The sequence below is a fragment of the Schistocerca nitens genome, chromosome 5, assembly GCF_023898315.1.
Source record: "Schistocerca nitens isolate TAMUIC-IGC-003100 chromosome 5, iqSchNite1.1, whole genome shotgun sequence".
Taxonomy (NCBI): Eukaryota; Metazoa; Arthropoda; class Insecta; order Orthoptera; family Acrididae; genus Schistocerca; species Schistocerca nitens.
In genome coordinates, this window is record NC_064618.1 from 820,794,013 (window position 1) to 820,819,382 (window position 25,370).

Below are 25,370 nucleotides of genomic sequence, written 5' to 3' on the forward strand. Positions count from 1 at the left end.
CTTCTTCTGGCATATCAGATGTTCAAGTAACTTACATTAGCACAGTAAGGTAATATCCTCAACAATTTCTAATATTTCTACTGGTGAACACCCCATCATTTTCAAACAAAAAATGAAATGAGAGATCACTGAGCATGGCAAAACCCTCTGTCAGTGGGGCTGTGCCAACATGGGGTCCAAAAAGGATAAGAGAATGGATGCACAAAATTATGGACCAATACCCTCACCATCAGCTAGCTGCAGAATTTTTGATAATATTCTACGTTCGAATATAATAAATTTCCTTGTCACAGAAATCCTGCTGCCCACAAATCAGCAAGGAATTAGAAAGTAATGTTCATGCAAAATCCAGCTTGTTCTTTTTCTGCACAATGTACTGTGGACCTCAGAATAAGGACAACAAGCTTATTCCCCACTTCTAAACTTCTGGAAAGCATTGACACTGTGCCCCACAGCAGGCTGTTAACAAAGGTATGAGCATATGGAATAGATTCGCACATATGTGAGTGGCTCAAAGACTTTTTAAGCGATAGAACCCAACCCAGTACGTTGTCGTCGGCGGTGAGTGTTCACCAGAAACAAGGGCACTGCCAGGAATACCGCAGCTAAGTGCGATAGGATTGCTCTTACCCTCCATGTACATAAATTATCTGGAAGATAACTTAAGCAGCAATTTGTGACTTATCACTGATGTCACTGTAAGGTACCAGAGTGTGTTGTCATTTTGTGATTGAAGGAAGATACAAGATGACTTTAACAGAATATTTATTTGGTATGATGAATGACAGCTTGCTTTAAATGTACGAAAATGTAAGTTAATGCAGATGAGTAGGAAAAACAATCCTGTAATGTTCAGATACAGAACTAGTGGTGCGCTGCTTGGCACAGTCATGTCGATTAAATATCTGGGCCTAGTGTGCAAAGCAATACGAAACAGAATGAGTGCATAAGGTCAGTAGTAGGGAAGGCGAATGGTTAGCTTTCGTTTATTGCAAGACTTCTAAGAAAATGTGGCTCATTTATAATGGAGACTACATACAGAATACTGGTATGACACATTATTGAGTACTGCTCGAGTGTTTGGGACATAAGATTAAATGAAGATATTGAAGCTGTTCAGAGGCATGCTGCTAGATTCGTTACCAGTAGGTTCAGTCCACATGTATCACAGAGATGTTCTGTGACTTCAAATGGGAATTTCTGTGGGGAAGACAATGACTTTCTTTTTGTAAAACATTATTGAGAAATTTAGGTAATCAGCATTTCTAGCTGATTGCAAATACATTTCTTCTGCCACCATTGTATGTTTCTCATAAGGACCATGAAGACAAGGTAAGAGTATGAATGCATGGTTTCGCGGCGATATGAATTAATAAAATTTTCTCGGGCTTCCAGCCGCATCAGGTGGTTAAAATCCCACGAGCTTTCGACCGAGGTCTCCCTGGTCATTGTCAAGTGGTAAGACTGCTACGTCGTTATATAGCCGCACTAGTGGTTGTGACGTCACTGGTGCTCTCTTCCTCACCATATACGGTCATGTTTTCATTCCGCGGCCGTCGCGCCCATTTTAACATCGCGATAGCCAGGTCCCAGGCTGTGCTGAGCTGCAAACCTCCGTCCTTGTTGATGGTGTTTTCAGAGATTTTTATTTCAATAGCTTCTTTTATGACACTATTCCAAGATCCCTTCGTCTTCATAACGACAGATGTTTCGTCGAATAGAATTCGGTGTCCATTTTCTAAGGCATGTTCTGCCACTGTTTGGCCGACATAGTAACAGCCACACTGACATGGTATCATTTACACTCCAGGCATACAGTATATTTAAGACACTTAGTGAAGAAAAGTGCAATTGTGCACAATGAAAGAAAAATGTATAAATTACGTGGCTGAACCTAACCACAGTGTCTCCAGCTGACAGTCCCGCACTTTTTTTTTTTTTTTAACTGGGACGTGCCTGTGCATTGCCCTCATTGTCGTTACTCCTCACATCACTACAGCCATGCTTTGTTAATGTGATGATGTATTGTGGGACCAGGTGCTTCTGGAGGAGCGCATCCAGAGGCTGTCGCGGCCCGTGGCACCGCCGCCACCGCAGGCGCCACGCAGTAAGTCGGGCGACTCCGGCATCTCGGGCGACGCGAGCCCCGGCCGCGAGGACTCGCTGCTGCCTGCCCCGCCGCCACCCCCGCCGCCACCCGCCACCGCCACCGCCGCCTCCCCTGCCCCTGCACCACAGGCGTGGACACCGCAACAGGACCTGGGTGACGAGTCCAGCTCGGACGGCGAGGGCCGGCCGACACTGCCACTGGCGATGCCGCAGGCCCGCTTCTCACCGCGTGCACACCACGTCTTCTCGCTGTCGCTACCGCGTGACGACCGCCTCTGCCTCGCACTCTATGCGCCAGATGATGACAGCTTCCTAGCCTCCAAGGTCAGTCACCTCACTGTGTCTCGGGTCCTGCCATCGTAGTTTGTAGACAGCTGACGGCTATCTTTGTTTTGCTCTGGTGAAAAAGTAATTGTGGCACTGCGAACAATAAGACAGTCCACATATCTCTTTTTTAATTTGTGTTTATGTGCAATGGGCTGTGCAATGAATATTTTGCTAAGTCATCTTCAAAATGAAACCAAAGGCAAACAGTGGGAACATCCAGGTAAAGAAACATACATGCAAGGGATCAATAGTCTTGTTAAACATCAAAACAACCTGTGGAAAATAATACACGTGGCAGCTATAAGATTTTCATTATAATCATGAAAAAATCAAGCTGTGACAATGAAAGTTAGTAATAGCATAAGTCCTTCTATATGTATTCGTTGTTCAATGTGGAATATTTTCCTCAATGGCAGGTTGTTCTACCACCTTCAGACTTAGCTAAAGGGCTAGAAAAGTCAGTGCGCTTTATTTGCTTTTTAACTGTTGTATTAGAAATTGACAAATCAGTATGTGAGGTATGGTTGGCAGCAAACTTTCAGAGGCTTCTTCTTTTAAGATTGCTCCTGAAGCTTCAAGCCTGTGCTGCCATATTGGGCTTGCAGCACCTCATTTTGTGATTTAACTCCAAAAGAGTTGTTGGCAATCGCTTATTTATTGGCATACTTTAATCAAGTTTATTGCTGATAATCCTTGCTCCTCTCCCCAACTGTTCTAATAGCCTGCCCAACATACACAGTTACAAATAGTAGAAGATTGCCAACACAATCTCACATTGTCCAGGGAACACCTCCATTCATAGATATCCACAAGCTGATCACTGAGTTGACTTTTTTATAATCACAATCATATGTACATATGTGTACATTTAACCAGAATATTGCATCTTCTTTGCCTCAAATTACACTGATGAGGCAAAACATTATGAAAATCTTGAATAAATGCTCCACAGAGTTCTTGCCATGTCAGATTTGTATGCAGTATCTAGCTTTCGACAACTTCCTTCGTCGTGATCGTCAGGAGTATAGTCGCTGGCTGTGATAGGTGCAAATTTTGATCTCAGTGGTTACTCTGATGACAAAATTCAAGTAGGTAGATGCATAGGGTAATATTTATGCTTCATCAAACATAATTGTATCTTTGTTTATGAGGCTGTGTTTGGCAATAGCAGATTTGTCAAAAATCACGACATTTAATGTAGCGTTGATGCTCTGTACAGCATTAAAAATCATTTGCATTCATTGGTCAGTTTAACTGCTATCACATTCACAAGCAATTTTATAAATTCCAGGGACACTGAGACCAATATTGTCTGTTACTTCCCATGACTATGCCTATTTTATTTGTTGCAAACACTCAAGAAAGGAAATAGCTTGAGACTGAATAAAAACCTGACAAGGCAAGAACTCTCTGAAGCATTTATTCAAGAAATGAGCATTGAGAAACTATGCTGTCATATTATGGACATACACTCCTGGAAATGGAAAAAAGAACACATTGACACCGGTGTGTCAGACCCACCATACTTGCTCCGGACACTGCGAGAGGGCTGTACAAGCAATGATCACACGCACGGCACAGCGGACACACCAGGAACCGCGGTGTTGGCCGTCGAATGGCGCTAGCTGCGCAGCATTTGTGCACCGCCGCCGTCAGTGTCAGCCAGCTTGCCGTGGCATACGGAGCTCCATCGCAGCATGCCGCGACAGCGTGGACGTGAACTGTATGTGCAGTTGACGGACTTTGAGCGAGGGCGTATAGTGGGCATGCGGGAGGCCGGGTGGACGTACCGCCGAATTGCTCAACACGTGGGGCGTGAGGTCTCCACAGTACATCGATGTTGTCGCCAGTGGTCGGCGGAAGGTGCACGTGCCCGTCGACCTGGGACCGGACCGCAGCGACGCACGGATGCACGCCAAGACCGTAGGATCCTACGCAGTGCCGTAGGGGACCGCACCGCCACTTCCCAGCAAATTAGGGACACTGTTGCTTCTGGGGTATCGGCGAGGACCATTCGCAACCGTCTCCATGAAGCTGGGCTACGGTCCCGCACACCGTTAGGCCGTCTTCCGCTCACGCCCCAACATCGTGCAGCCCGCCTCCAGTGGTGTCGCGACAGGCGTGAATGGAGGGACGAATGGAGACGTGTCGTCTTCAGCGATGAGAGTCGCTTCTGCTTTGGTGCCAATGATGGTCGTATGCGTGTTTGGCGCCGTGCAGGTGAGCGCCACAATCAGGACTGCATACGACCGAGGCACACAGGGCCAACACCCGGCATCATGGTGTGGGGAGCGATCTCCTACACTGGCCGTACACCACTGGTGATCGTCGAGGGGACACTGAATAGTGCACGGTACATCCAAACCGTCATCGAACCCATCGTTCTACCATTCCTAGACCGGCAAGGGAACTTGCTGTTCCAACAGGACAATGCACGTCCGCATGTACCCCTTCCACCCTACGTGCTCTAGAAGGTGTAAGTCAACTACCCTGGCCAGCAAGATCTCCGGATCTGTCCCCCATTGAGCATGTTTGGGACTGGATGAAGCGTCGTCTCACGCGGTCTGCACGTCCAGCACGAACGCTGGTCCAACTGAGGCGCCAGGTGGAAATGGCATGGCAAGCCGTTCCACAGGACTACATCCAGCATCTCTACGATCGTCTCCATGGGAGAATAGCTGCCTGCATTGCTGCGAAAGGTGGATATACACTGTACTAGTGCCGACATTGTGCATGCTCTGTTGCCTGTGTCTATGTGCCTGTGGTTCTGTCAGTGTGATCATGTGATGTATCTGACCCCAGGAATGTGTCAATAAAGTTTCTCCTTCCTGGGACAATGAATTCACGGTGTTCTTATTTCAATTTCCAGGAGTGTATGTTTGGTAGAGTGCTGGTCCCCCTTTGGGATGTAACACAGCAGCAATCCTGTACTGCAAGGATTTGATGAGTTTCTGGTAGGTTTCCAGAGGCACATGACACCAGGTTCCATACACAGCTCATGCAATTCCCATAAGTTATGGGCAGGTGGTTTGTGGGCACAGGACTGGTGTTCAAACGCATCCTAGATGTCACAATCTTAAACATGGCTGTGAAACATGACCTGTGTAATACAGAATAGACTGGGGGGGAGGGGGGGGGGGGGGAAATAAAAAATTAAAAAAAAAAAATAAAAAAAATCAGCCAACCAGTTACAAATCAAGGTTTATTATACCTTGACAATGGTTTCAATATTTGTAAAAATATCTTCGTCAGAAGTATTGGCCCTAAAAATATATACACCAGTTACACATCCCAAATGTGTTCCATTAGGCTCAGGTCAGGCAATGTAAGTCCACTATCCCAGTCCTCAAATCACAGTAGTATGAATCTGGACTTTGACAAACACAGTTATTCTGGTGGAAGATGTCATTGTCTTCAGGGAAGATATCAAACATGAAGGGGTGCAGGAGGTCCACAATAATGTTTACACAGTTGACAGCTGTTATGGTGACCTCAGATACTACTACAGAATCAGTGAATCACAATAGGTCCCCAAATAGGCTGCGTCCACAGTGTGGTGCACATTTCGAGCAACTGTTTTGCCTGGACGACAGCTTATTTGGACGTGATCTTCAACCTGGTATAACAACAAATGCGATATATGACTGGGCAACACACATTCATTGCTCCGAAATCTAATCACGATGCTCCCGTGCTCACTACAGTCAAAACAGATGATGTCATATGGGCCAACAGAGGAATATGTAGTGGTCATCTGCTGCGAAGCCCCATTTTTAACTATGAGTGTAGAACGGAGTGCTCTGAACCACTTGTGCCAATGCAAGCATTGCACTCTGTACTCAGATCTGTCACAGACAGCTGCCTGTCCAGCCGTACAGAGAGGACAAGGCTCCAACCTAAATGCTGTATGATGGGGTGCTGGTGTCACACAGCCTTGTCTCCTACTCATTGTTCCACCAGGCTCCATCCACTTTCCACAGATACTCGTGACAGTAGTGTGTGAACAACCAACCAGCATCACTATTTCTGAGGTGGTCATTCCCAGGCACCAGGCAGACAATGTGCAATTTGTGAAAGTTGCTGATGTCAGTGGATTTCCTCATTTGTGGCCTGTATCATTGGTAAAATGATTCCTTATTATGTTTGCTCCACTTGCATATTTTTCTTACCATGTCAGGTGCCTGCAGTGCCACCAGGCAGCATTCAGTCTTAACATATTGTCTGTCAGTGTAAGTCAGACATGCTTGCTTTTATTTTAGTGTTTGAACTCAACCACTGTGCCATCAGAAACATCTGAATTACATTCAGACCAGTCATAACGAGCGAACTAACCATAGTTCAGATGTTTCTAATCCAACAACATGACCATAGATATTCTTTTGTGTCCCACCTGGAAGGCGGCGCGTGGGTCTGCTCCTGTGATCTGCAAAATAGGCCGAATGAAGGAAGCAAGTAGGAGCAGGAGAGGTAAAGCACTTTGGGTACTGCGTGTAAATTTAAAGATGTTTACTATAGGTAAAAACAAGTTAGTAAATGGTTACATAACTTTGCGATGATGAGCACGTAGGTGCAAAGCCGTATTAGCATTGTTAAGTAGTACAAAGTCTCAATAGCAAGCCAACACACTCTGAAGTTGAAGCGACGTATCCAGGCTTTCTGCGTTTGATGAAATGGGGAGAAAGCAGAGCGATGCTCGTTGAGCTCCACAGTATTGGCGTAGTTCGTCTGCTTTCGTAGTGCCAACCTACAAGTGTGCACCTACGCTGTGGCATCGGAACTATTGATACCACAAATATGAAACCAACTGTCAGCACTAATTAAGCGTTCTGTTGGCATCAAAGCTGTGTAGGGTACATGAAACTATTTTTAGGCATATTGTTAAAGAAATTGAACGTACTTGTGAATATATGAAGAAGTCTGGTATTCCAAAAAGAGCCACATATCTTACAAAATGACAACAATGGAAAGATCACAAAAATTAGACGTCATATGAAGGATTATAGGCAGTTGTTCCTCTAGCTCATCATTTGTGAATGTAACAGGAAAGGTAGAACATTATGGTGATACCTGATGGCGGTTTGTGATGTATGTAAGTAGATGGTACATAATGTGCTACCCACAAAGAAAAATGCATTCTCCGTTAATATAGTCTTCCAAAATTATGTGATTTCTCTATCTGATAGTGCAATGTATACTGATATTCTTCCACTACTCTCCATACTGCAGCAACATCCTCTTCATTGATTGATGAAGGAGGTCGACATAGGTAAGTGGTGGTCTGGAGTTACCCTGTGAAAATCAGTGACCATATGATATCTTTCATTGAAGCAATGATCCATTATGAGCTCTTCAAAAAAATTGTATCTTAAAACTCATCTCCCTCTATTGATTCTTTAAGTTGAGACTTTTCTTACCTATTAATGGGTGGATGATCGTTTTCTTTTTTGTTTGGATGATATTCTTCCATATGTACTGTACATCTATTCCCAAATTATTGTGCCTGAAGATGAATTCTTAAGACTTCGATATCAATACCAGTTAATCTGAATAACAATAATGACAGGGGTTTGCAAATAATAGTATTTGTTTTCAGCTGAGAAAGCGTTAGCTACTGATGTACCACATGTTCTATTAGCAATGAAGCCACAATATTGTAATGAATTGCATGTTCTCATGGATAGTATTAATGTTTCCAAAAAAATCATCTGGGGCCTCCTTACTTGACACTATACCAAACTGGTCACCTAAGAGTCAGTAGAAATTCTTGGGTTTCGGGTGTGGAACCTCCTAATAGTAAATTCCTGAAAATACTCCATTAAACTTCGGGTAGACTTAGTGATAGGGGAGAACCCCATATCCACATTGTCCACTGACCCAAAACATCTGCTGCACTGAAGGTAAGTGGTGGTGAGAGCTTGATGGTACACTTTCACCATCTATGGCTCTAAATTATGCACCAGTAATACCAATCAACCTTTCAGAGACACTAAGATGAGTATTGACAGTAAATCAAAGTTCACAAGTAGATCAACCTTTCTGCATAAGATGTTCATCATTCTTTGTCTTCCATGCCTGCTAGTATCCATCTACATTTACACATTTCTCTTTAAGGGGTCACTTTGTGATAATGGAATGTATGCTCGATTTACTACATAACATAGGAAAATTCTCTTCCTGGAGAGCCCTTCAGCATTAACATCAAGTTTCAACATGTGAAAAAGTACTAGGCATATGTGAATATCATCCATTTGAAATCTGAAGGGACATACTAGGTCCTGTTAGGCACCTGATTTTATGCCGGGAAAAACAAATATGGCTGCCTCAGATAATATCTAAATTATGTGACTTTAAAATGCAACATGTCATAGACATTCATCAGGCTAGAGAGAACGAATCAGAATTTTCAGAGCTCCTGGAGAGGACAGAGGTCCAACATGAAGCATCATTGTTTAAAAATCTTCTTATCGATTCTACGCATTCATTCATTTGCCTCAACCAGGTCTCCTAATATTACTGTTGTGGACAGTATAAGACAGCAAAGGTGGTTGGTGGTCTGCTGCACAGGTTGCTGGGAAGTCAGGTACTGTACAACGTTTTCTGGTATGCCCACAGGCCCAGGAGCAGGCACCGTCCCAGGTGCCAGCATTCAACAGCCTGCAGAAGCTGCGGCGGTCGGTTTCCGGGGCACTGGGCGCGGCACTCGGCTCGCTGGGTCGTGACCTCGGTGCCAGCGATGACGAGGACGAGCTGGACCGTGGGCCGTGTCACGGCCAGAGGCCACCACTGGACGAGAACTGGCTGCTCAGCCGCAGCGTGCCGACCTCACTCAACGTGCACTCTGCCACGGTCAGCATGCCATCTCTCCCCACATGTTCTCTAGAATATTTTTGGCAAGGCAGTGAAAGACTAACCCTTAAGTAAAAAAAATCCCATATTTTTCCATGTAGTACTGTTTTAAGTAAATGTACTAACTTCACTGAGTAAGATATTGGCCTCTCCCATAAAAGAGCACACTGGTCACTTTGGAGTTCTGCAGACAGTGCAGAACTGGTGACTCATGTGGCCTTCCATCACTGACATAAGTCATGGCATTGAAATGGTTAAGTACAGGTCATTCACATTCTCGAGAAGAATTGTAGGATTGATATACATAATTATAGACCTACATAGCTGACATTGATCTGTTGTGGAATTATGCTCATATGTTATGATATTTTTGGAGAACAAATATGTCCCCAGTAAATATATCCTCAATGTGGATTCCGCAAGCATAGAGCTAGTGAAACTCAGCTCACTCTATTTGTCATGCAATTCAGAGCACTGTACACATTGATAGCCAGGATGGTGCCTTCAGCAAGACATTTGCTAGAGGTCTGAACTGTCATTCATTGAAAAAAAAAGAGCTTACTGAATATTGGATCAAATTTTTGACTGCAATCAAAATTTGTTTGCAGGTACAACTTGACACATTGCTCTTAATGGAAAAAAATTGACAAAGGCAATTTCATGAGTATCTCAAGGATGTGTCACAGACAGTTACTGTTCACAGTGTGTGTAAGTGATCCAATGGATAACATCAGAAGCTCTATGAGGCTGTTTGCAGATGATGCATTTGTCTGTAACAACATAGCAATGCCAGAAGACAGCGGCAAATTGCAGAAAGACCTGCAGAGGATCAGTGATTAGTGCGAGGATTGGCTGTTGATTCTGAACATAAATAAATGTAATGTTTTGCATATAATAGACTACACAATTACACTATTGGTGACAATACACTGTAAACCATAACTACTGTAAAATACCAAGGAGTAACAATGAAGAGCAACATAAAGTGAATGACCAGGCAAAGCAAATAGTAGGGACATTGGCACCTGCAGAAATTTTTTCAAGGTGGAACAAGATTCAAATCTTACCAGTTTTGATACAACTGTTTTGGTGAGTTTAAAAATGTGTCATTCAGCCCGGGAACTAAGTCTGACAAGAAGTACACAAAACTTATTGTGTCTCAAAAGACTGATGACTGACAGCTTAGCATTTTTAAGGTAGATTTCTTTGGTACCTAAACAATAAGCATGTAGCAATAGTATATGCAAAGTACATCTTTTTAGGTTACTAACATGAATATGGATGCAACCTTTTTGATTTGATAATCTCAACATACAGTCTCATATGAGCATGATCAAATCTGGCACACCCAAAGAGTCGTGAAATAAAGCTAGAAAATAATCACAAACTGGAGAAACAGGAAATAAATTTTAAAACAGGCTAATTTAATGTTGATGCCATCTGTAACACTTTGCTTATCAAACATCACATCTGGTCACATCAATGAGTTTATTGCATTACTTTTGTGATTTCTATTTTTATTGTTGATTAGCATAATTGAAGCTGAACAAATTAGATTTTAAAAGCAACATTTTTTGGGATTAGTAAGATAAACTGTGTCCTGTGGCTAATACAAGACTAGATGAATTTGCGAAATCTTCCAAAACCATTATCAAATTGGCCAGTAGAATCAACTTTTAGCAGCCTCGGAGTGCACCAAGATAATCCTCACCTCTGTTTTCCATATTCTTGTGCAGCATGCCAACTGGAATGCAGAATTTGTAGCTCAGTGACTGCATTTGTCATTGCAGACTTACAGAAGATCCCAGTCCTCGAGACTACATTTTTTCTGACTTTAAATTTTTCACATTTTTCCCTCCCTTCTAGTGCAAAAAATTGCAGTTTTCTTTTCTGAGTGATGTGTTAGGGAATAATTAACTATAGATTCACATACTTACTGTATGTGTGGCTGTGTTCTTCCAAGTGGACTTCAGTAGCTCAGACATGTAAAACTGAATGAGACTGCAAGCAGTCACAAGTTTTCTTGTCCACAGAAAAGTTGTAAACTGCAGTTGTGATTCCACTGCACATCAGTGAGAGTTTTTTATCCTTATGGGGATTGGGGATGGATGCTTGTCAGTTATATTGCTGCCACGTTTATCACCACCGGCGACAGAATCCATGTGCGAGGGTGTTTGACCAGCTCCTTTCTGCACCTTGGTAAAGGCTGAATAAAGACTCAACATAAAAAGAGTGAAGACATTATTTTGCACAGTCCTTTAAAGACTCGTATCCATACTGACTGCTAATTAGCGCCAAGACTGCAGCACCATTAAGGAATAGACATAAATTACTGTTCGTGACAACCAACGAAATCAAGGACACACTGTGGTTTGTGACAATTGCAAACGCCCAAAAGGAATGGTCTCAAAATTGGAGACTATGTAGAACAGTGGAGACGTAATAAGTGATTATTATTGTGCAGAGATGGCATGCACATAGGCCCAGCAGTGCTCTCTCCTGTCTGACCATACAGGTCAGTGTTATGCTACACTCAGTTGGTGCAGAGCAGTCAAACAGAGTGGAATTGCACAAGCAGGTGCCAGTATGCTTTGTTGAAATCAAAAGGTGCAATATCTACAGGGTCAATTTAAGGCCCAGGCAACACAAGCCAACACTTGGGGCACCAAGCTGAAAAGGGTGTCAAACTGAGAGGGGCACCATAGGTGCCATGTAGAGAGTGGTGCCATAGGTACCACAACTGTTAAGACATCTATACAGGACATACCACAATTAGTAAAGATTGTGTGGGGCACTAAGCTGAGAGGGGTTCCAGTTTTGTCCAAGAGCAAGATTTGTATACAATGCATGTCACAACCGGTAGCAAAAATGACCTGGATGAAAGTATATGATGAAAAGAGGTAAGGGGAGGGGGTGCCAGATGATAAAATCACTTGTGTGTAAAAGTGTTCTCAAATGTGAGTATGAACACAGCAGGATTCATTGTAAAGGGCACACTGTTAGAACAGTGTTGCATGTGCAGAACCAGTGCACAGAAGAGGATCACACATAATGACAAGTGGGCAATGCATCACACAGAGTGACCAAAGTGCAGAATGACCGCCATATTGCTTTTGTGGCTGTAATTGACAGAACAACTTTGTCAACATAGTTGGCTCAACTTTGAAGTGCTGCAACAGGTGTTTGAACATGTCTGCGTCGACAGTTTAAAGTTGCTTGCTGAGGGCTGGGTTGGTGGCACACATTCCACTTCTTCGGCTTCCACTGACCAGAAACTGTCAACACCTCAAACTGAAATGGACACGTGAATGTTGTCACTGGTGTGCCGAGTGACCAAATTTAGTGTTTTTGAATGAGTCCCGCTTCAGCTTCTCCTGTAGCAATGGCTGTGTATTGTTAGATGCTACTGTGGTGTACGCAATCAGGCAGACTGCTTTGTTGAGCAGCATAGTGGACAAACACCAGTTGTGACAGTCTGGGGCACCATTGGCTACAACGTGTGATCTCATGTCCTGCCTACTGGTGGGAATCTGAATAGCAACTGTCTCATCAGGAAGGTTTTAGAGTCCGACACATTGCCACTGTTGCAGGCAGTTCCGAGAGCTATATTTCATCAGAAAAATACCTGGATAGGTGAAGGACGTCCAAGCCTTCAGTGAAGAAAGAATGGTACTACTGTACGTGTGGTCCTAATGTTCACTTTACATTTCACCCATCAAACATGTATGGGATACGATCAGTCAGCAACTTGTTTGTTCTGATCCTCCAGCAACCATTGTCAATGTTTTTTGGATGTGCCTGCAAACCGCGTGGAAGTGTGTTCTCTAGTAGCATATCCAGATGCTAACACTGAGCCATGATGTCCAGAGGCTCTGACTGCAGCATGTGGCAGCTTCACACCATACTGAATTACAACAGTCAAAGTGAATGTACAGTTTTGTAATTATAAACATTTTTGTGTCTCATGTCTCTAATCTGCAGAATAAACTTAATCTTAATCACTAGTCTACGTCTTAGTGGTGCAGTTCTCATGATAAGTAGTGTATATAGTGATTGCTTAAGTTGCAGTATTTGTTGTTGCAGTCTGCAGTGTTAAAGCTGCAGTTTGGTGGAGTGGAAGACAGTGACTGCTAGAATTTTGAGAAAATTCCATAATGAACAAAGAGCCTGTAGCCAGATTCCAGGAGTGAGCATGTGCCTGCTCTGTGTCCAACCCCCTCCCCCTCCCCCATCCTCCTCCCCTTGCAGATGCTTATAACTATGAAAAGCAGATGCCAAGCTGATGTTCACTGGAAGAATCATAAGAAAGAAGAGGCTTAAAAAACAATTGTTCAGCTGATGCTTGAGAAGAGAGATACGAGTTCCAACAGAGAGTGGTGTGTTTTGCCACTGGATCATTTAGACAGCGTGAGAGCGCCACAGAGGTGCTCAATAAAATCTGGTCGCAGGTGCTACAAGAGTTGTATTATGCAACATGGAGAGGCCTACTATTGAAATTCCAAGAGAGTATGTTCTGGGAAGAGTCAGGCAACATATTACTTCCTCTGATATAAATCTCACAACATGCTTCCCATGCACCATTTGGGAATTAGATTAGATTAGATGTACTTTTCGTTTCAATATATCCATAGTGCATCCTCCAAGGTGTAGAACATGTTGGAAAATAAATACTTACAAATACTTACTTACAGATACTCCTCCAAATACTCCTCCAAAGAAAAAAAAAGATGTGCTAATGCACCCTCAACAGATCTGATGTACACACATCAAAAAAAGTTTTGCATCATCCCAGTTCCTAGAACTCCTGAAGATAGACATTGACTGTGGATATTGTATCACAGACACAGTCCCTCTGACTGTTCAGAGATGTCACTAAACCCACCCAAAGATGTAAACAACCATGCATGAGCACAGCCTATTAGACAAAGGGGGTCCGACAGCCAATCAGTTCCAATCACTCCACCAGAAAGGAGGTACACGGCTCGTGTTTTGTGTAGTTCAGCCATGCCTAGATGGTCAATACTGTGGTTCGGTTGCATCCACATTGTAACTTTGTGTCAGGAAGGGCTCTCAACAAGGGAAGTGTCCAGGCATCTCGGAGTGAACCAAAGTGATGATGTTATTCAGACATGGAGGAGGTACAGAGAGACAGAAACTGTTGATGACATGCCTCGCTCAGGCCGCCCAAGGGCTATTACTGCAGTGGATGACTGATACCTACGGATTATGGCTCAGAGGAATGTTGACAGCAGTGCCACCATTTTGAGTAATGCTTTTCGTGCAGCCACAGGCGTCATGTTATGACTCAAACTGTGTGCAATAGGCTACATGATGCGCAACTTCACTCCCAATGTCAATGGCAGGGTCCATCTTTGCAACCATGACACCATGCAGCATGGTACAGATGGGCCCAACAACATGCCAAATGGACCACTCAGGATTGGCATCAAGTTCTCTTCACCGCTGAGTGTCGCATATGCCTTCAACCTGACAATTGTCGGAGACGTGTTTGGAGGCAACCCAGTCAGGCTGAACACCTTAGACACACTGTCCAGCGAGTGCAGCAAGGTGGAGGTTCCCTGCTGTTTTGGAGTGGCATGATTTGGGGCCGATGTGTGCTGCTGGTGGTCATGGAAAGCAATGTAACAGCTGTACACTACGTGAATTCCATCCTCCAACTGGTAGTGCAACCATTTTGGCAGCATATTGGTGATGCATTCATCTTCGTGGATGACAGTTCGAGCCCACATCGTGCACATCTTGTGAATGACTTCCTTCAGGATAATGACATTACTTGACTAGATTGTCCAGCATGTTCTCCAGACAAGAACCCTATCAAACATGCCTGGGATAGATTGAAAAGGGCTGCTTATGGACAATATGACCCACCAACCACTCTGAGGGATCTGTGCCAAATTGCCGTTGAGGAGCGAGACACTCTGGACCAACAGTGCTTTGATGAACTTGTAGATAGTATGCCATGATGAATACAGACATGCATCAGTGCAAGAGGACATGCTACTTGGTATTAGAGGTACCAGTGTGTACAGCAATCTGGACCACCACCTATGAAGGTCTCGCTGTATCGTGGTACAACATGCAATGTGTGGTTTTCATGACCAATAAAAAGGGCGGAAATGATGTTTATGTTGATCTCTACTCCAATTTTCTGTACAAGTTCTGGAACTCTCAGAACCGAGGTGATGCAAAACTTTTTTTGATGTGTGTAAATAGAATGAGCAAGGGGGAAAATGAATGTGTTACCAGAAATATCCCCACCACACACCATAAAGTGGTTTGTGGAATATAGATATGTACATGTGTGTATCGGTTGTACTGAATCAGTACCATAAAGTAGGTTGATGTGGAGATGTGATAGAATGACAGAAAAGTATTATCATGTTTGGATGTGCCCGTGACCACCTTGGGAATGAAGCCGACTGATTTTCTGGCATATTGACACGGACTGTCCAGTGCGTCTACAAGAAATGGTATAGTACTCACAGCCATGTAGCACAGCATAAGAATGGTTGTTGTAAACAGATCCAGTCTGACAGCAACTGGAGACAAGCATTACGCTTCGATTTCAAACCCAACAGGAATTTCTGTTGTCAGCAAATGCAGGTACACCTCAACTAGTTTCCAAGAATACAGTGTGAAGGAAACTGCATGCAGAGGACGTTTGGAGGTGGATACCTCACAAAAGGCTACCAATCACAGCAGCACAAAAGCTGCACTTCCACAATGTACTTAACAACATATTAACTGGACAGTAACGTAATGAAAACTGTAATCTACCCCCTCCTTCCTGCTTGCAGCTATTGTCCACATTAAAGTCTTTTATGAAGATTTAAGAGGAGCAAAGATTACAATAAACCTTCTGGTTTATTTAGCTTTTCATGTAGAGTTTGCACCTGTTCTTCTTGTCTAGGGGTCTGATTCTTGAAGCTGAAAAGTCACATTTTAGGTCTTCGCAGTTGGATTGAGCTAAGATTGAAGATTGTTGTTGCAGAATTTTGTTTTTACGTTAATATATTTGCTCATATTTTAGTATATAATAGGGTCTTTTGATCGTTCACATTAACAAAGTTAAAATTACATTGTTCGCAAAAAATAGAAAAATATGTCCAGTCACATCAGAAGAATGCTTGCGACTCTCACATTGTGTGGAAATAACCATATTGCAAAGGGCTTACAATTTTTCTTGACAAATTTAATGTCCATTAATTTTGATTATTATTTCATAAATGAATCCAGAGAAAAATATAGCAGCAAGTACAGGATACCGTAATTAATAATAGAAATTTTAAGTGTGCCATTAATTCATGATTTCAAATGTTTCTAAAAAAATAATTTTAACTGTACATTCAGAACTAGTACTTCTTGATTATAACATTGAAACTAAAGTAGTTTATAAAGTAATTCCTTTTTATAAATTTTAGCTTGAAATATAACATACTGTGCATAAAATTATATGAAAGCTTTCAGGAAGCAACTGAGATAATATTGACCTGTCCAAAATTCTAAAAATAATACTGTTGTCAACAAGTACTGTTGAGGAAAAGTAATTCTAGAGCATTATGTCCCATTACAAGGCGTATGGTGTGGTCTGACAAGTCATGATTTTTCTGGTTTTCAAATGATTTGAGGGGCCGAGTGCTGCAGCAGTGCAATGAGGCATTTAAATTGCAATGTGTGGAGGGTGGAGTTCAGGCTGGAGGTGGTTCTGTGATGTTTTCCATGCTATAGCTTGGACATGCTCTTTTCATGTTACCATGAAAATGAATCAGGGTGAAACTCTCTGGCAGATTAAAATTGTGTGCCAGGCCAGGACTTGACCCTGGAAACTTCGCCACTCTTGAGCTCAGATGTTTAGTTAAATGTTCTCAGTGAATAAGTACTGCCAATTTTTCTACATGATAATGTACTATGGAAACTCCCATCTTCCAAGATGACAGCCACATTCACAGGGATGCACACATACATTCCCAGTTCAATGAACACTCAGACACACTGTTACATATCCACTGACCCACCAATTTATCCTGTTGTAATCTCAAAGAAATGTCTGGGACTACTTACAAGGGAACCTCCCCATCGCACCCCCCTCAGATTTAGTTATAAGTTGGCACAGTGTATAGGCCATGAAAAATGGAACACAGATCAATCGAGAAAACAGGAAGAAGTTGTGTGGAACTATGAAAAAAATAAGCAAAATATACAAACTGAGTAGTCCATGCGCAAGATAGGCAACATCAAAGACAATATGAGCTTAGGAGCACCGTAGTCCCGTGGTTAGCGTGAGCGGCTGCGGAACGACAGGTCATTGGTTCAAGTCTTCCCTCGAGTGAAACGTATAATTTTTTATTTTCAGACAATTATTATCTGTCCGTCCGTTATGTTTCCATCACTTTTTTGGGAGTGATTATCACATCCACAAGAAAACCTAAATCGGGCAAGGTAGAAGAATCTTTTTACCCATTCGCCAAGTGTACAAGTTAGGTGGGTCAACAACATATTCCTGTCATGTGACGCACATGCAGTCACCAGTGTCGTATAGAATGTATCAGACGTGTTTTCCTGTGGAGGAATCGGTTGACCTATGACCTTGCAACAAATGTTTTCAGTTCCCATTGGAGAGGCACGTCCTTTCGTCTACTAATCGCACGGTTTTGCGGTGCGGTCGCAAAACACAGACACTAATCTTATTACAGTGAATAGAGATGTCAATGAATGAACGGACAGATCATAACTTTGGGAAGATAAAAAAAGTAAACTTGTCACTCGAGGGAGGACTTGAACCAAGGACCTCACGTTCCACAGCCGCTCACGCTAACCACGGGACCACGGCACTCCTTAGCTCACACTGTCCTTGATGTTGCATATCTTGCGCATGGACTACTCAGTTTGTATATTTTGCTTATTTTTTTCATAGTTCCACACAACTTCTTTCTATTTTCTCGATTGATCTGTGTTCCGTTTTTCAAGGCCTATCCACTATGCCAACTTATAACTAAATCTGAGGGGGGTGCGATGGGGAGGTTCCCTTGTTAGAACAGCTCTGTTTTCGATGGGTACCTATTAAATTCTACATATGACTTAATATCATCTGCAGCGCAGTGATGCTGCCTTTAAAATATTTAAAAGTAAATTTGCATTCGAAGCCAGTCCTTTTTGTTTATCAAGCCAGATTTCATCTCACCACAATATGGTACACAGTCTAGCTGTTTCACGCTTGAAATCTTCTGTACAGTCCTCCAGTAGATTGGGTTTCCAGCTCTTTATATTTTTTGCAGTTTTCCTTCTTGACAAGTACTTTATAAAAGCATTACTGTAGTGACTATGCAGTCACCAGCCACACACTCCTTCACTAACAAGTTCAGAACAGTCATCCAACAGAACATCAAACGTATCATGTACCAGTACATATTAATAGTGTTTTATATGTACAAAATGAAATTTTTATTCTTCTTTACTCTTAAATGTGTAGTTTAATCTTCATATCTTTTGTATCTTTTACTCCACTGAAGAATATTTAAAGTTATGACATGTGTTATATGCCTACTGAATGTTAAAGTGTTTTATTGTAAACTTAAATAAGTATGCCTAGAAATCACTTTTAGAAGTGTACTTATAACTTGCCTTGTCCAATGCCATATGCAAAAGATGCTTTTGTAAACAACAGGACCAATAAATACAATCAGAATCTGTTCAGTTCCTGCAACTGCATCATTAGTATCTGAAAGCTTGATTAATAACAATGCCAGTGTCAGCAGATGAGTAGCTGGCATTTTGAACTTCTGTGTCAAGCTCATATGTTCAAACCAAGCTAAAATAGGATTTTAATTTGTTAAAGACTCAAAAATCCACTGTAACCAGTGACCTGTTGTGGTACTATTATACAAAGTGTACATTAAGTTAGGGAACACTTTCAATTATTTATTGCACAAAAACCAAACATTGTACAGATATCATACGTATGTCAGTTTGAAGAGAAACCCTGAAAGTTTTCTTTTTCATATATACTGCAACACTGTAGTTTGGTAATTTGCCAATAGTCAGCATTAGTCGCAAACATGGCGAGTTCAGGTGTGGAGTGATCTTTATGTGTGTTGGAGTTCGACAAAACCAAGTGTGCTACAGGTGTTCAACGGTTGTTTGGAACCAAGTATGGTAAGAAGCCAACAACAAGGAAGGCCATTTACCACCGGAACTACAAATTCATTATGACGGGCTGCTTGTGCCCAGCAAAGAGAAGCTGACATCCGAGTGTGAGTGAAGTGAATGTGGAGAGCGTACGAGAGACATTCATAACAAGTCCAAAGAAATCGGAGCATCGTGCATCCTGTGAACTCAAAATGGCTCTAAATTAGACTCTCCATTCAACTTTCAGCAGGATGAGGCTCCACCCCATTTTCATTGTGAAAGTTCGTGGGCACCTGAACACGGAGATGGATTAGCCGTGCTACAGAAGGGGACAGCTGTTTCATCAAATGGCCACCCCGATCACCAGATTTCACTCTGTGTGACTTTTTTCTGTGGGGAGACATTAAAGATCTGGTGTATGTACCACCTGTACCATGTGATGCAGTAAAGCGGGAAGCGACTGCCACAGTTGACAATGCCATGGTGGGACAAGTATTGATTACCGTATTGACGTCTGCCGGGTCACATATTGAACGTTTGTAAAAAGAACTTTCAGAGTTTCTCTTCAAAATGCATTATGTATGACATCTGTACAAAGTTTAGTTCTTGTGCAATAAATAATTGAACGTGTTCCCAGACTTTATGTACACCCTGTATAATAGTGTCACTATTAAATACAAAAGAAATGAAAACATTGATTTTACGTCTCTAAGTTTCTATCTCCTTGAAGATACTTTTCAGTATCCCCCCTCCTCCCTACCTAACCTCCCCCCCCCCTCTAAAAAAACACACACACACACACACACACACACACACACTCACTCACTCTACGTGGCTCTTCTCATTGACCAGTGACTTGTCGCTTGTCTGCAGGCGGGCTACCCCAAGTGGTCGCTCAGCAGCCCATCGTCTGGTGAGCGGGAGGCAGTGCCCTTCTCGTACCTGCCATCTGGCGGCCATGTCATGTACCTGCCAGATGGTGATGTGGACGTGGAGCCCCCGCTGCCGCCCAGGAGCCGTGCCCGGCAGCGACAGGGCCCCCTTTGGGATGCCGCACCTCTCTCAAAGTCTTGCGGTGACATCTCCGCCTGTGAAATGAGACAGGTAGCCCACTACCAGCCTGCACCTTTTTGTGTTTCGCTCACATCACCAAGTCATTCTACACTGTTCTTCTCTGTCACAGTCATTGTAATTTCAAATTCCGCCAGACTGAGCATGTTGTCATGTTACTGGGCTCCTATCTGCAGTTTGAATCCCCTTCTAGGGACCCTGCTTCATATTTTACCTACCATGTGCCATTGCACAGTCAGCTGCAGCCTTGAAAGCGCATATATGTTTATACTGTGATCACCTTTCTTCAGCCGACAAGTTACTTTGTAGCGAAGCCTAGGACATGTCATTGTTTATAGACACTAATTTGATTTGTAATTTGGTTTCAGGATACTTTACTGTCTCCATTCCTTCCTTTTTTAAACTGATTATCTGATGATTACTTGGTGAAACATGAAACCTGGTAATGGTAACAGGCCTGAGGCTAAAATATAATTTAAAAAACGTAAAAATGAGGTTAAAGCATATCCATCACCTGAAGTGCTTTAGGAAGAACACAGAAAACTTGAAATCAAATTAACATCTGTACACGACGGTATATACTATATTTTGCTACACAGTAACTTGTGTGTTGAAGACACCCAGAAAGTTGTTCAGGTTGGAAACATGTATGTGATCTTAAGGATGCAGCTGACTGTGTAACAACACTGCTTTGGCAACTCTTAGATTGCAGATCTATTATTAATAATATTGAAAATGGAAAACTGATTGCAAGAGAAAGCTTTCTCAAAGTGAAAACTACTAAAAACATAACTGAATTACTGATGTTGGTCAGCTAGATGTCCACTAGAAGTAGGACAGACAATGCCAACCTGCTGGTGCAATTAGTAAACTAGTATTTGAAAAAAAAAAACAGAGAAAGAGACATTTAACATATCAGAAGACACTCTGAAAAAGGCTTTTTTATAGGAATCACTTTGTTCTTCTAACAGCTCCTTCCAGCAAGTCGTAGAAGGGGACTTTGTCCAATGTGGAGATGATGAGTCAATTTTTCTGCAACCCATCTAAGTGGATCCTGATTGGAAGCTAATGTGCTGCCTTAAGGGCTTGCTGCTGTCCTGCAATGGCAGCTGCCCTCAGCTCTTGTCGGAAACAAACTTGCGACAACTGGTGGTGAGGAAGCGGCACTTTCCTTGGGAGTGCCATTAGTGGGAGCATGCTGCTACATTTGTTACCAGAAGGTTCAAATAACATATGAGTATTTTAGAAATACTCTATGAATTGAAATGGGGATCCTGGGGGGGGGGGGGGGGGTGCACGGGGAAGTGGTTCTTTTCGTGAAACACTACTGAAAAAGTTTAGACAAACAGCATTTCTGACAAATTTCAAAATGATCCAGTGACTACCAACATACATCTCGTGCAAGGACTGTGAAGAAAAGATGCCTCATGCAGAGACAATTAGGCAGTTTTTTATTCCTCACTCCATTTTCGAGTGGAACATGCAAGAAAATGACTAACTGTAATATAAGGTACACTCCACCATGCACTGTATGGTGACTTGTGTAGTATGTGTATAGCTGTAGACACCTCTTATTGGTGTAGGAGGCAAGTATTGACCTCTCTGGGATGTAGATGGTGTCTTTAACATTTCTGAAATCATTAGTTAGTGATCAACAAAGTTATTTTTCCAATACAATAGTGCATTTCCGTAAACCAGCAAGGAATTCTGTTTAGTAATTTTCTGGTTTCCTGGTTAAGTGTTGCAGTTTAGTACGCATACATGTGCTTGGCAGAAAGAACCTCATATCAGAGTCTGGAGTTATTGGCTAGTACAGATGGTGTTTAATGAAGGAGACATACTTGGTGAGATACATCTGAAGCCAATAAATTGAACTTTTTTCTATGGAAACTTTAAGTGTCATATTTTTGTGCGATTTTTTCCCTGTTAGCTTTAAACTTTCATCATATCCCATTTTGATCTTTCTTTTTTTACATGATTGAGGATTAATTATAGTCAGTTTACTGGCCATTAGCAGTAAATGTCATTCAATCCAATGGCCAGATCTGAAAATTGTGTTAAACAGTTACATAGCTACAGCGCACTAATTGTAGTCTTATTTGCAGATGCCATTGTTTTTAAACTCATATGAGAGGGAGTGGGAAGAAGAGTGATGTCTTCATGACATGGAAGCCTGTATTGCCTCAAGTGTTACATGATGCCCCCTTTTAGTTCCCTGTGATAATACGGTACAAGAACATCCCCCACCTGATAACATAACAAATTCCTGGAAAGGAAGCTTCATTTTCTTGGCTTTATTCTCATCAGATAGTTGCCATTGTATCCAGAGAAAAAACATCTTGTGGTAGTCCACCACATTGTGTATGACATACAGTACACAGCCCATGGAGATCTTGAGTTTGTGTGCAATCTGCTTCACAAGAATGTAACAATCAGCTTGAGTCAAATCTTCTATACTGTCTTCATTGACATCTGAGATGGTCATACATAGCAGCTCTGAGCTTTGCTTGTCTTGCACATTTGTTCTGCCTTTATCAAATTACCTGCACGAAAACCACATCCATTTTGTGATGTTACATGCACTCCATATCATAAATGACCACGGCAGGCATATGCATTGTGTATAGTCCACTTATAGCGATTAGCACACAGATGTATTATTTAGTATAAACATTGCAGTCCTTCTTATATAGACTGACTTATTTTTTATATAGTTGCATTCAGACCCAATGTTAGACACGGTGGTACAAATTGCAAAGTTGGAGGAGTCGATTGCTATTGTGCAAAGTGTGGTTGTGGACAACTGGCGGTGGGCAAAACTTGATGAGACACGCCAGAGTGACAGGCCCCCATTGGAGACTATGTAAGCTTCAGTGACAATGTTGTTGAAGCAGACAGTACCAGGATGTGTACTCCAGAGTCCCAGTGCCAGTCTACTATAGAGGTGGAGCCCACACTGGACTGCTCTCGGTCTCTGCCACAGGAGTCTTCCACCAAGTTCACAGTAGGCACAGAACAGTATACTTCCACAGCACCAGATTTGTGCCTCTGTGTGTGGCACTCTTGCCCAGATTGCTGGTCATTATATGGGAGGAGACAGTGCCTCCATTTCTTGCAACTTGTCGGGCCTGCTGCACACCGGGACACTTAGCAGTCGTGCAGAAAATGTCAGCTAGCTGTGCTGTGAGGCAACGTCCCCATGTTCCCAATCTGGTCTACAAGCACACCAGCTGGCCTACAGCCACACCATGTTATGGTAGTTTCAATTAGACAGAAGAGCCTTGCCCAGTTTGATCAGTTTGGATAGTTATCAGTGGCTGGGATGCCACCCCTTACAGCACTCTCAGTGCCAAGTGGCATTTTTAGTAGGCAGCAGATTCCCTTCAAGAGACAACTACTAGTTGCAACCAAATACAAACATGTAGGGACATTTTGGTTGTAAATTCATAGATGGTGAAAAATAATGTTTTCAGACTTGATGTTTTCTCCATTTTTGAATTTTATGTAGTTAATGAAGTTAACCTTGTCTCTCAGGTGGTGCCATTTCAGAACTTGAAGGCATTACTGCAGTCATTAAATCAACTTTCTGGTAAGTACCTGGATAGAGCCACCAATTTTGAGGCCTACATTACATTGAAACCATCTATAGCTCCTAACATCTGTTGAGCTTGCTCCACGCTGTTTGCTGTGTGAGATAAGTGGAGGCAGAACTCGACAGATGGCAGAATCTCGAGGTGATATAACTGGATTCATTGACCAAAGAGCTGCCTACAAGTTAATGATCCAGAAACCTACTGCAGTGTTAAACTATGCAGCCAATTAAAGCACGTGGTAAACTTAGAGAGTGAAATAGATGTTTATCACATACCACATCCTGAGGAGTTATTGGGTAAGTTAGCCTGCAGTCAGTATTTGTCCACAATTGACCTCAGAGATGCATACTTGTGGTTGCCATTTGACACCGAGTCTTGGTGAATTTTAGTGTTAAATACTCCTTTCAGGATATACCTTTATAACTGGTTGCCATTTGAGATAGCTTCAGCTCGAGGAAAATTCCAGCATTTTGTTGAGCAACTTATAAGACATTTTGTGCTGTGTCAATGATATGGATGACATTTGATTAACTGGCTCCATGAGAGAACTGCAAACACAAGGTTTGCAGGCCTTTTTCAGTGTGTGGTAAACCAATGGGCTGTGTTGCAAGTTTGAGGAATGTTTTTTTCTGCTCCTAAAGTTTTAGGGCATCATTTCACCTATGTTGCCAAGTTGTCCACCACACAGTGTTGCACACAACAGTTTGAGCCTTAGGTGTAGTTTTTGCTATTGAGGGTGTGCCATGCAAGGTGGTCCAGACAATGGTCACCAGTTTGTGTCAGATGAATCTAAAGTGTTCTATCACCAAAATGGTATTCAGCACCTGACCACTGCACTGTTATGTGTGGTGTGACATTCAGAGTTTGAGCAGTTGGTCGAGATATTCAAACTGTAACTCAAAAAAATTGTCATGGAGGTCCTTATAGAGGAGGCCCTGTCCAGTTTTTTGACATCTTATTCTGCAACTCCTATCAACTGATGCAGTCCAGCTGAGATGCTGCAGCGCCATCAGCAATATGGTATCATTGACCTATTGCATCCAGCACCGCAGTCCCCTGTGCCAAGGTATCGGCAAGGTTCTGCCATATGGGCACACTTGTTAAGATGGATGCCATGGGGACACAAGGCACTGTGGTGAGAAAGAAGGGGGGGCAACTTATATTGTCGCAGCGCATCAGCAGTGCCTGACTTACGAAGTTAAGCATTTATGCCAGTGTCAAACTGAGTGATGAGCACTGCAACTCAGTTGTACAGCAGACATTCATGCAGGAGGGAGG

The 25,370-nt window shown here is 42.6% G+C and overlaps 1 protein-coding gene across 1 annotated transcript in view; it reads left to right on the forward strand.

Moving 5' to 3' along the window:
* Positions 1-25,370, forward strand: part of LOC126259298 (uncharacterized) — a 252,725-nt gene that overhangs the window by 169,773 nt on the left and 57,582 nt on the right. Inside the window, exons 8-10 of the mRNA XM_049955964.1 lie at positions 2,038-2,433; positions 9,049-9,282; positions 20,302-20,532. Of these exons, the coding sequence (XP_049811921.1) occupies positions 2,038-2,433; positions 9,049-9,282; positions 20,302-20,532 (861 nt within the window). The remainder of the gene's footprint in view (positions 1-2,037; positions 2,434-9,048; positions 9,283-20,301; positions 20,533-25,370) is intronic.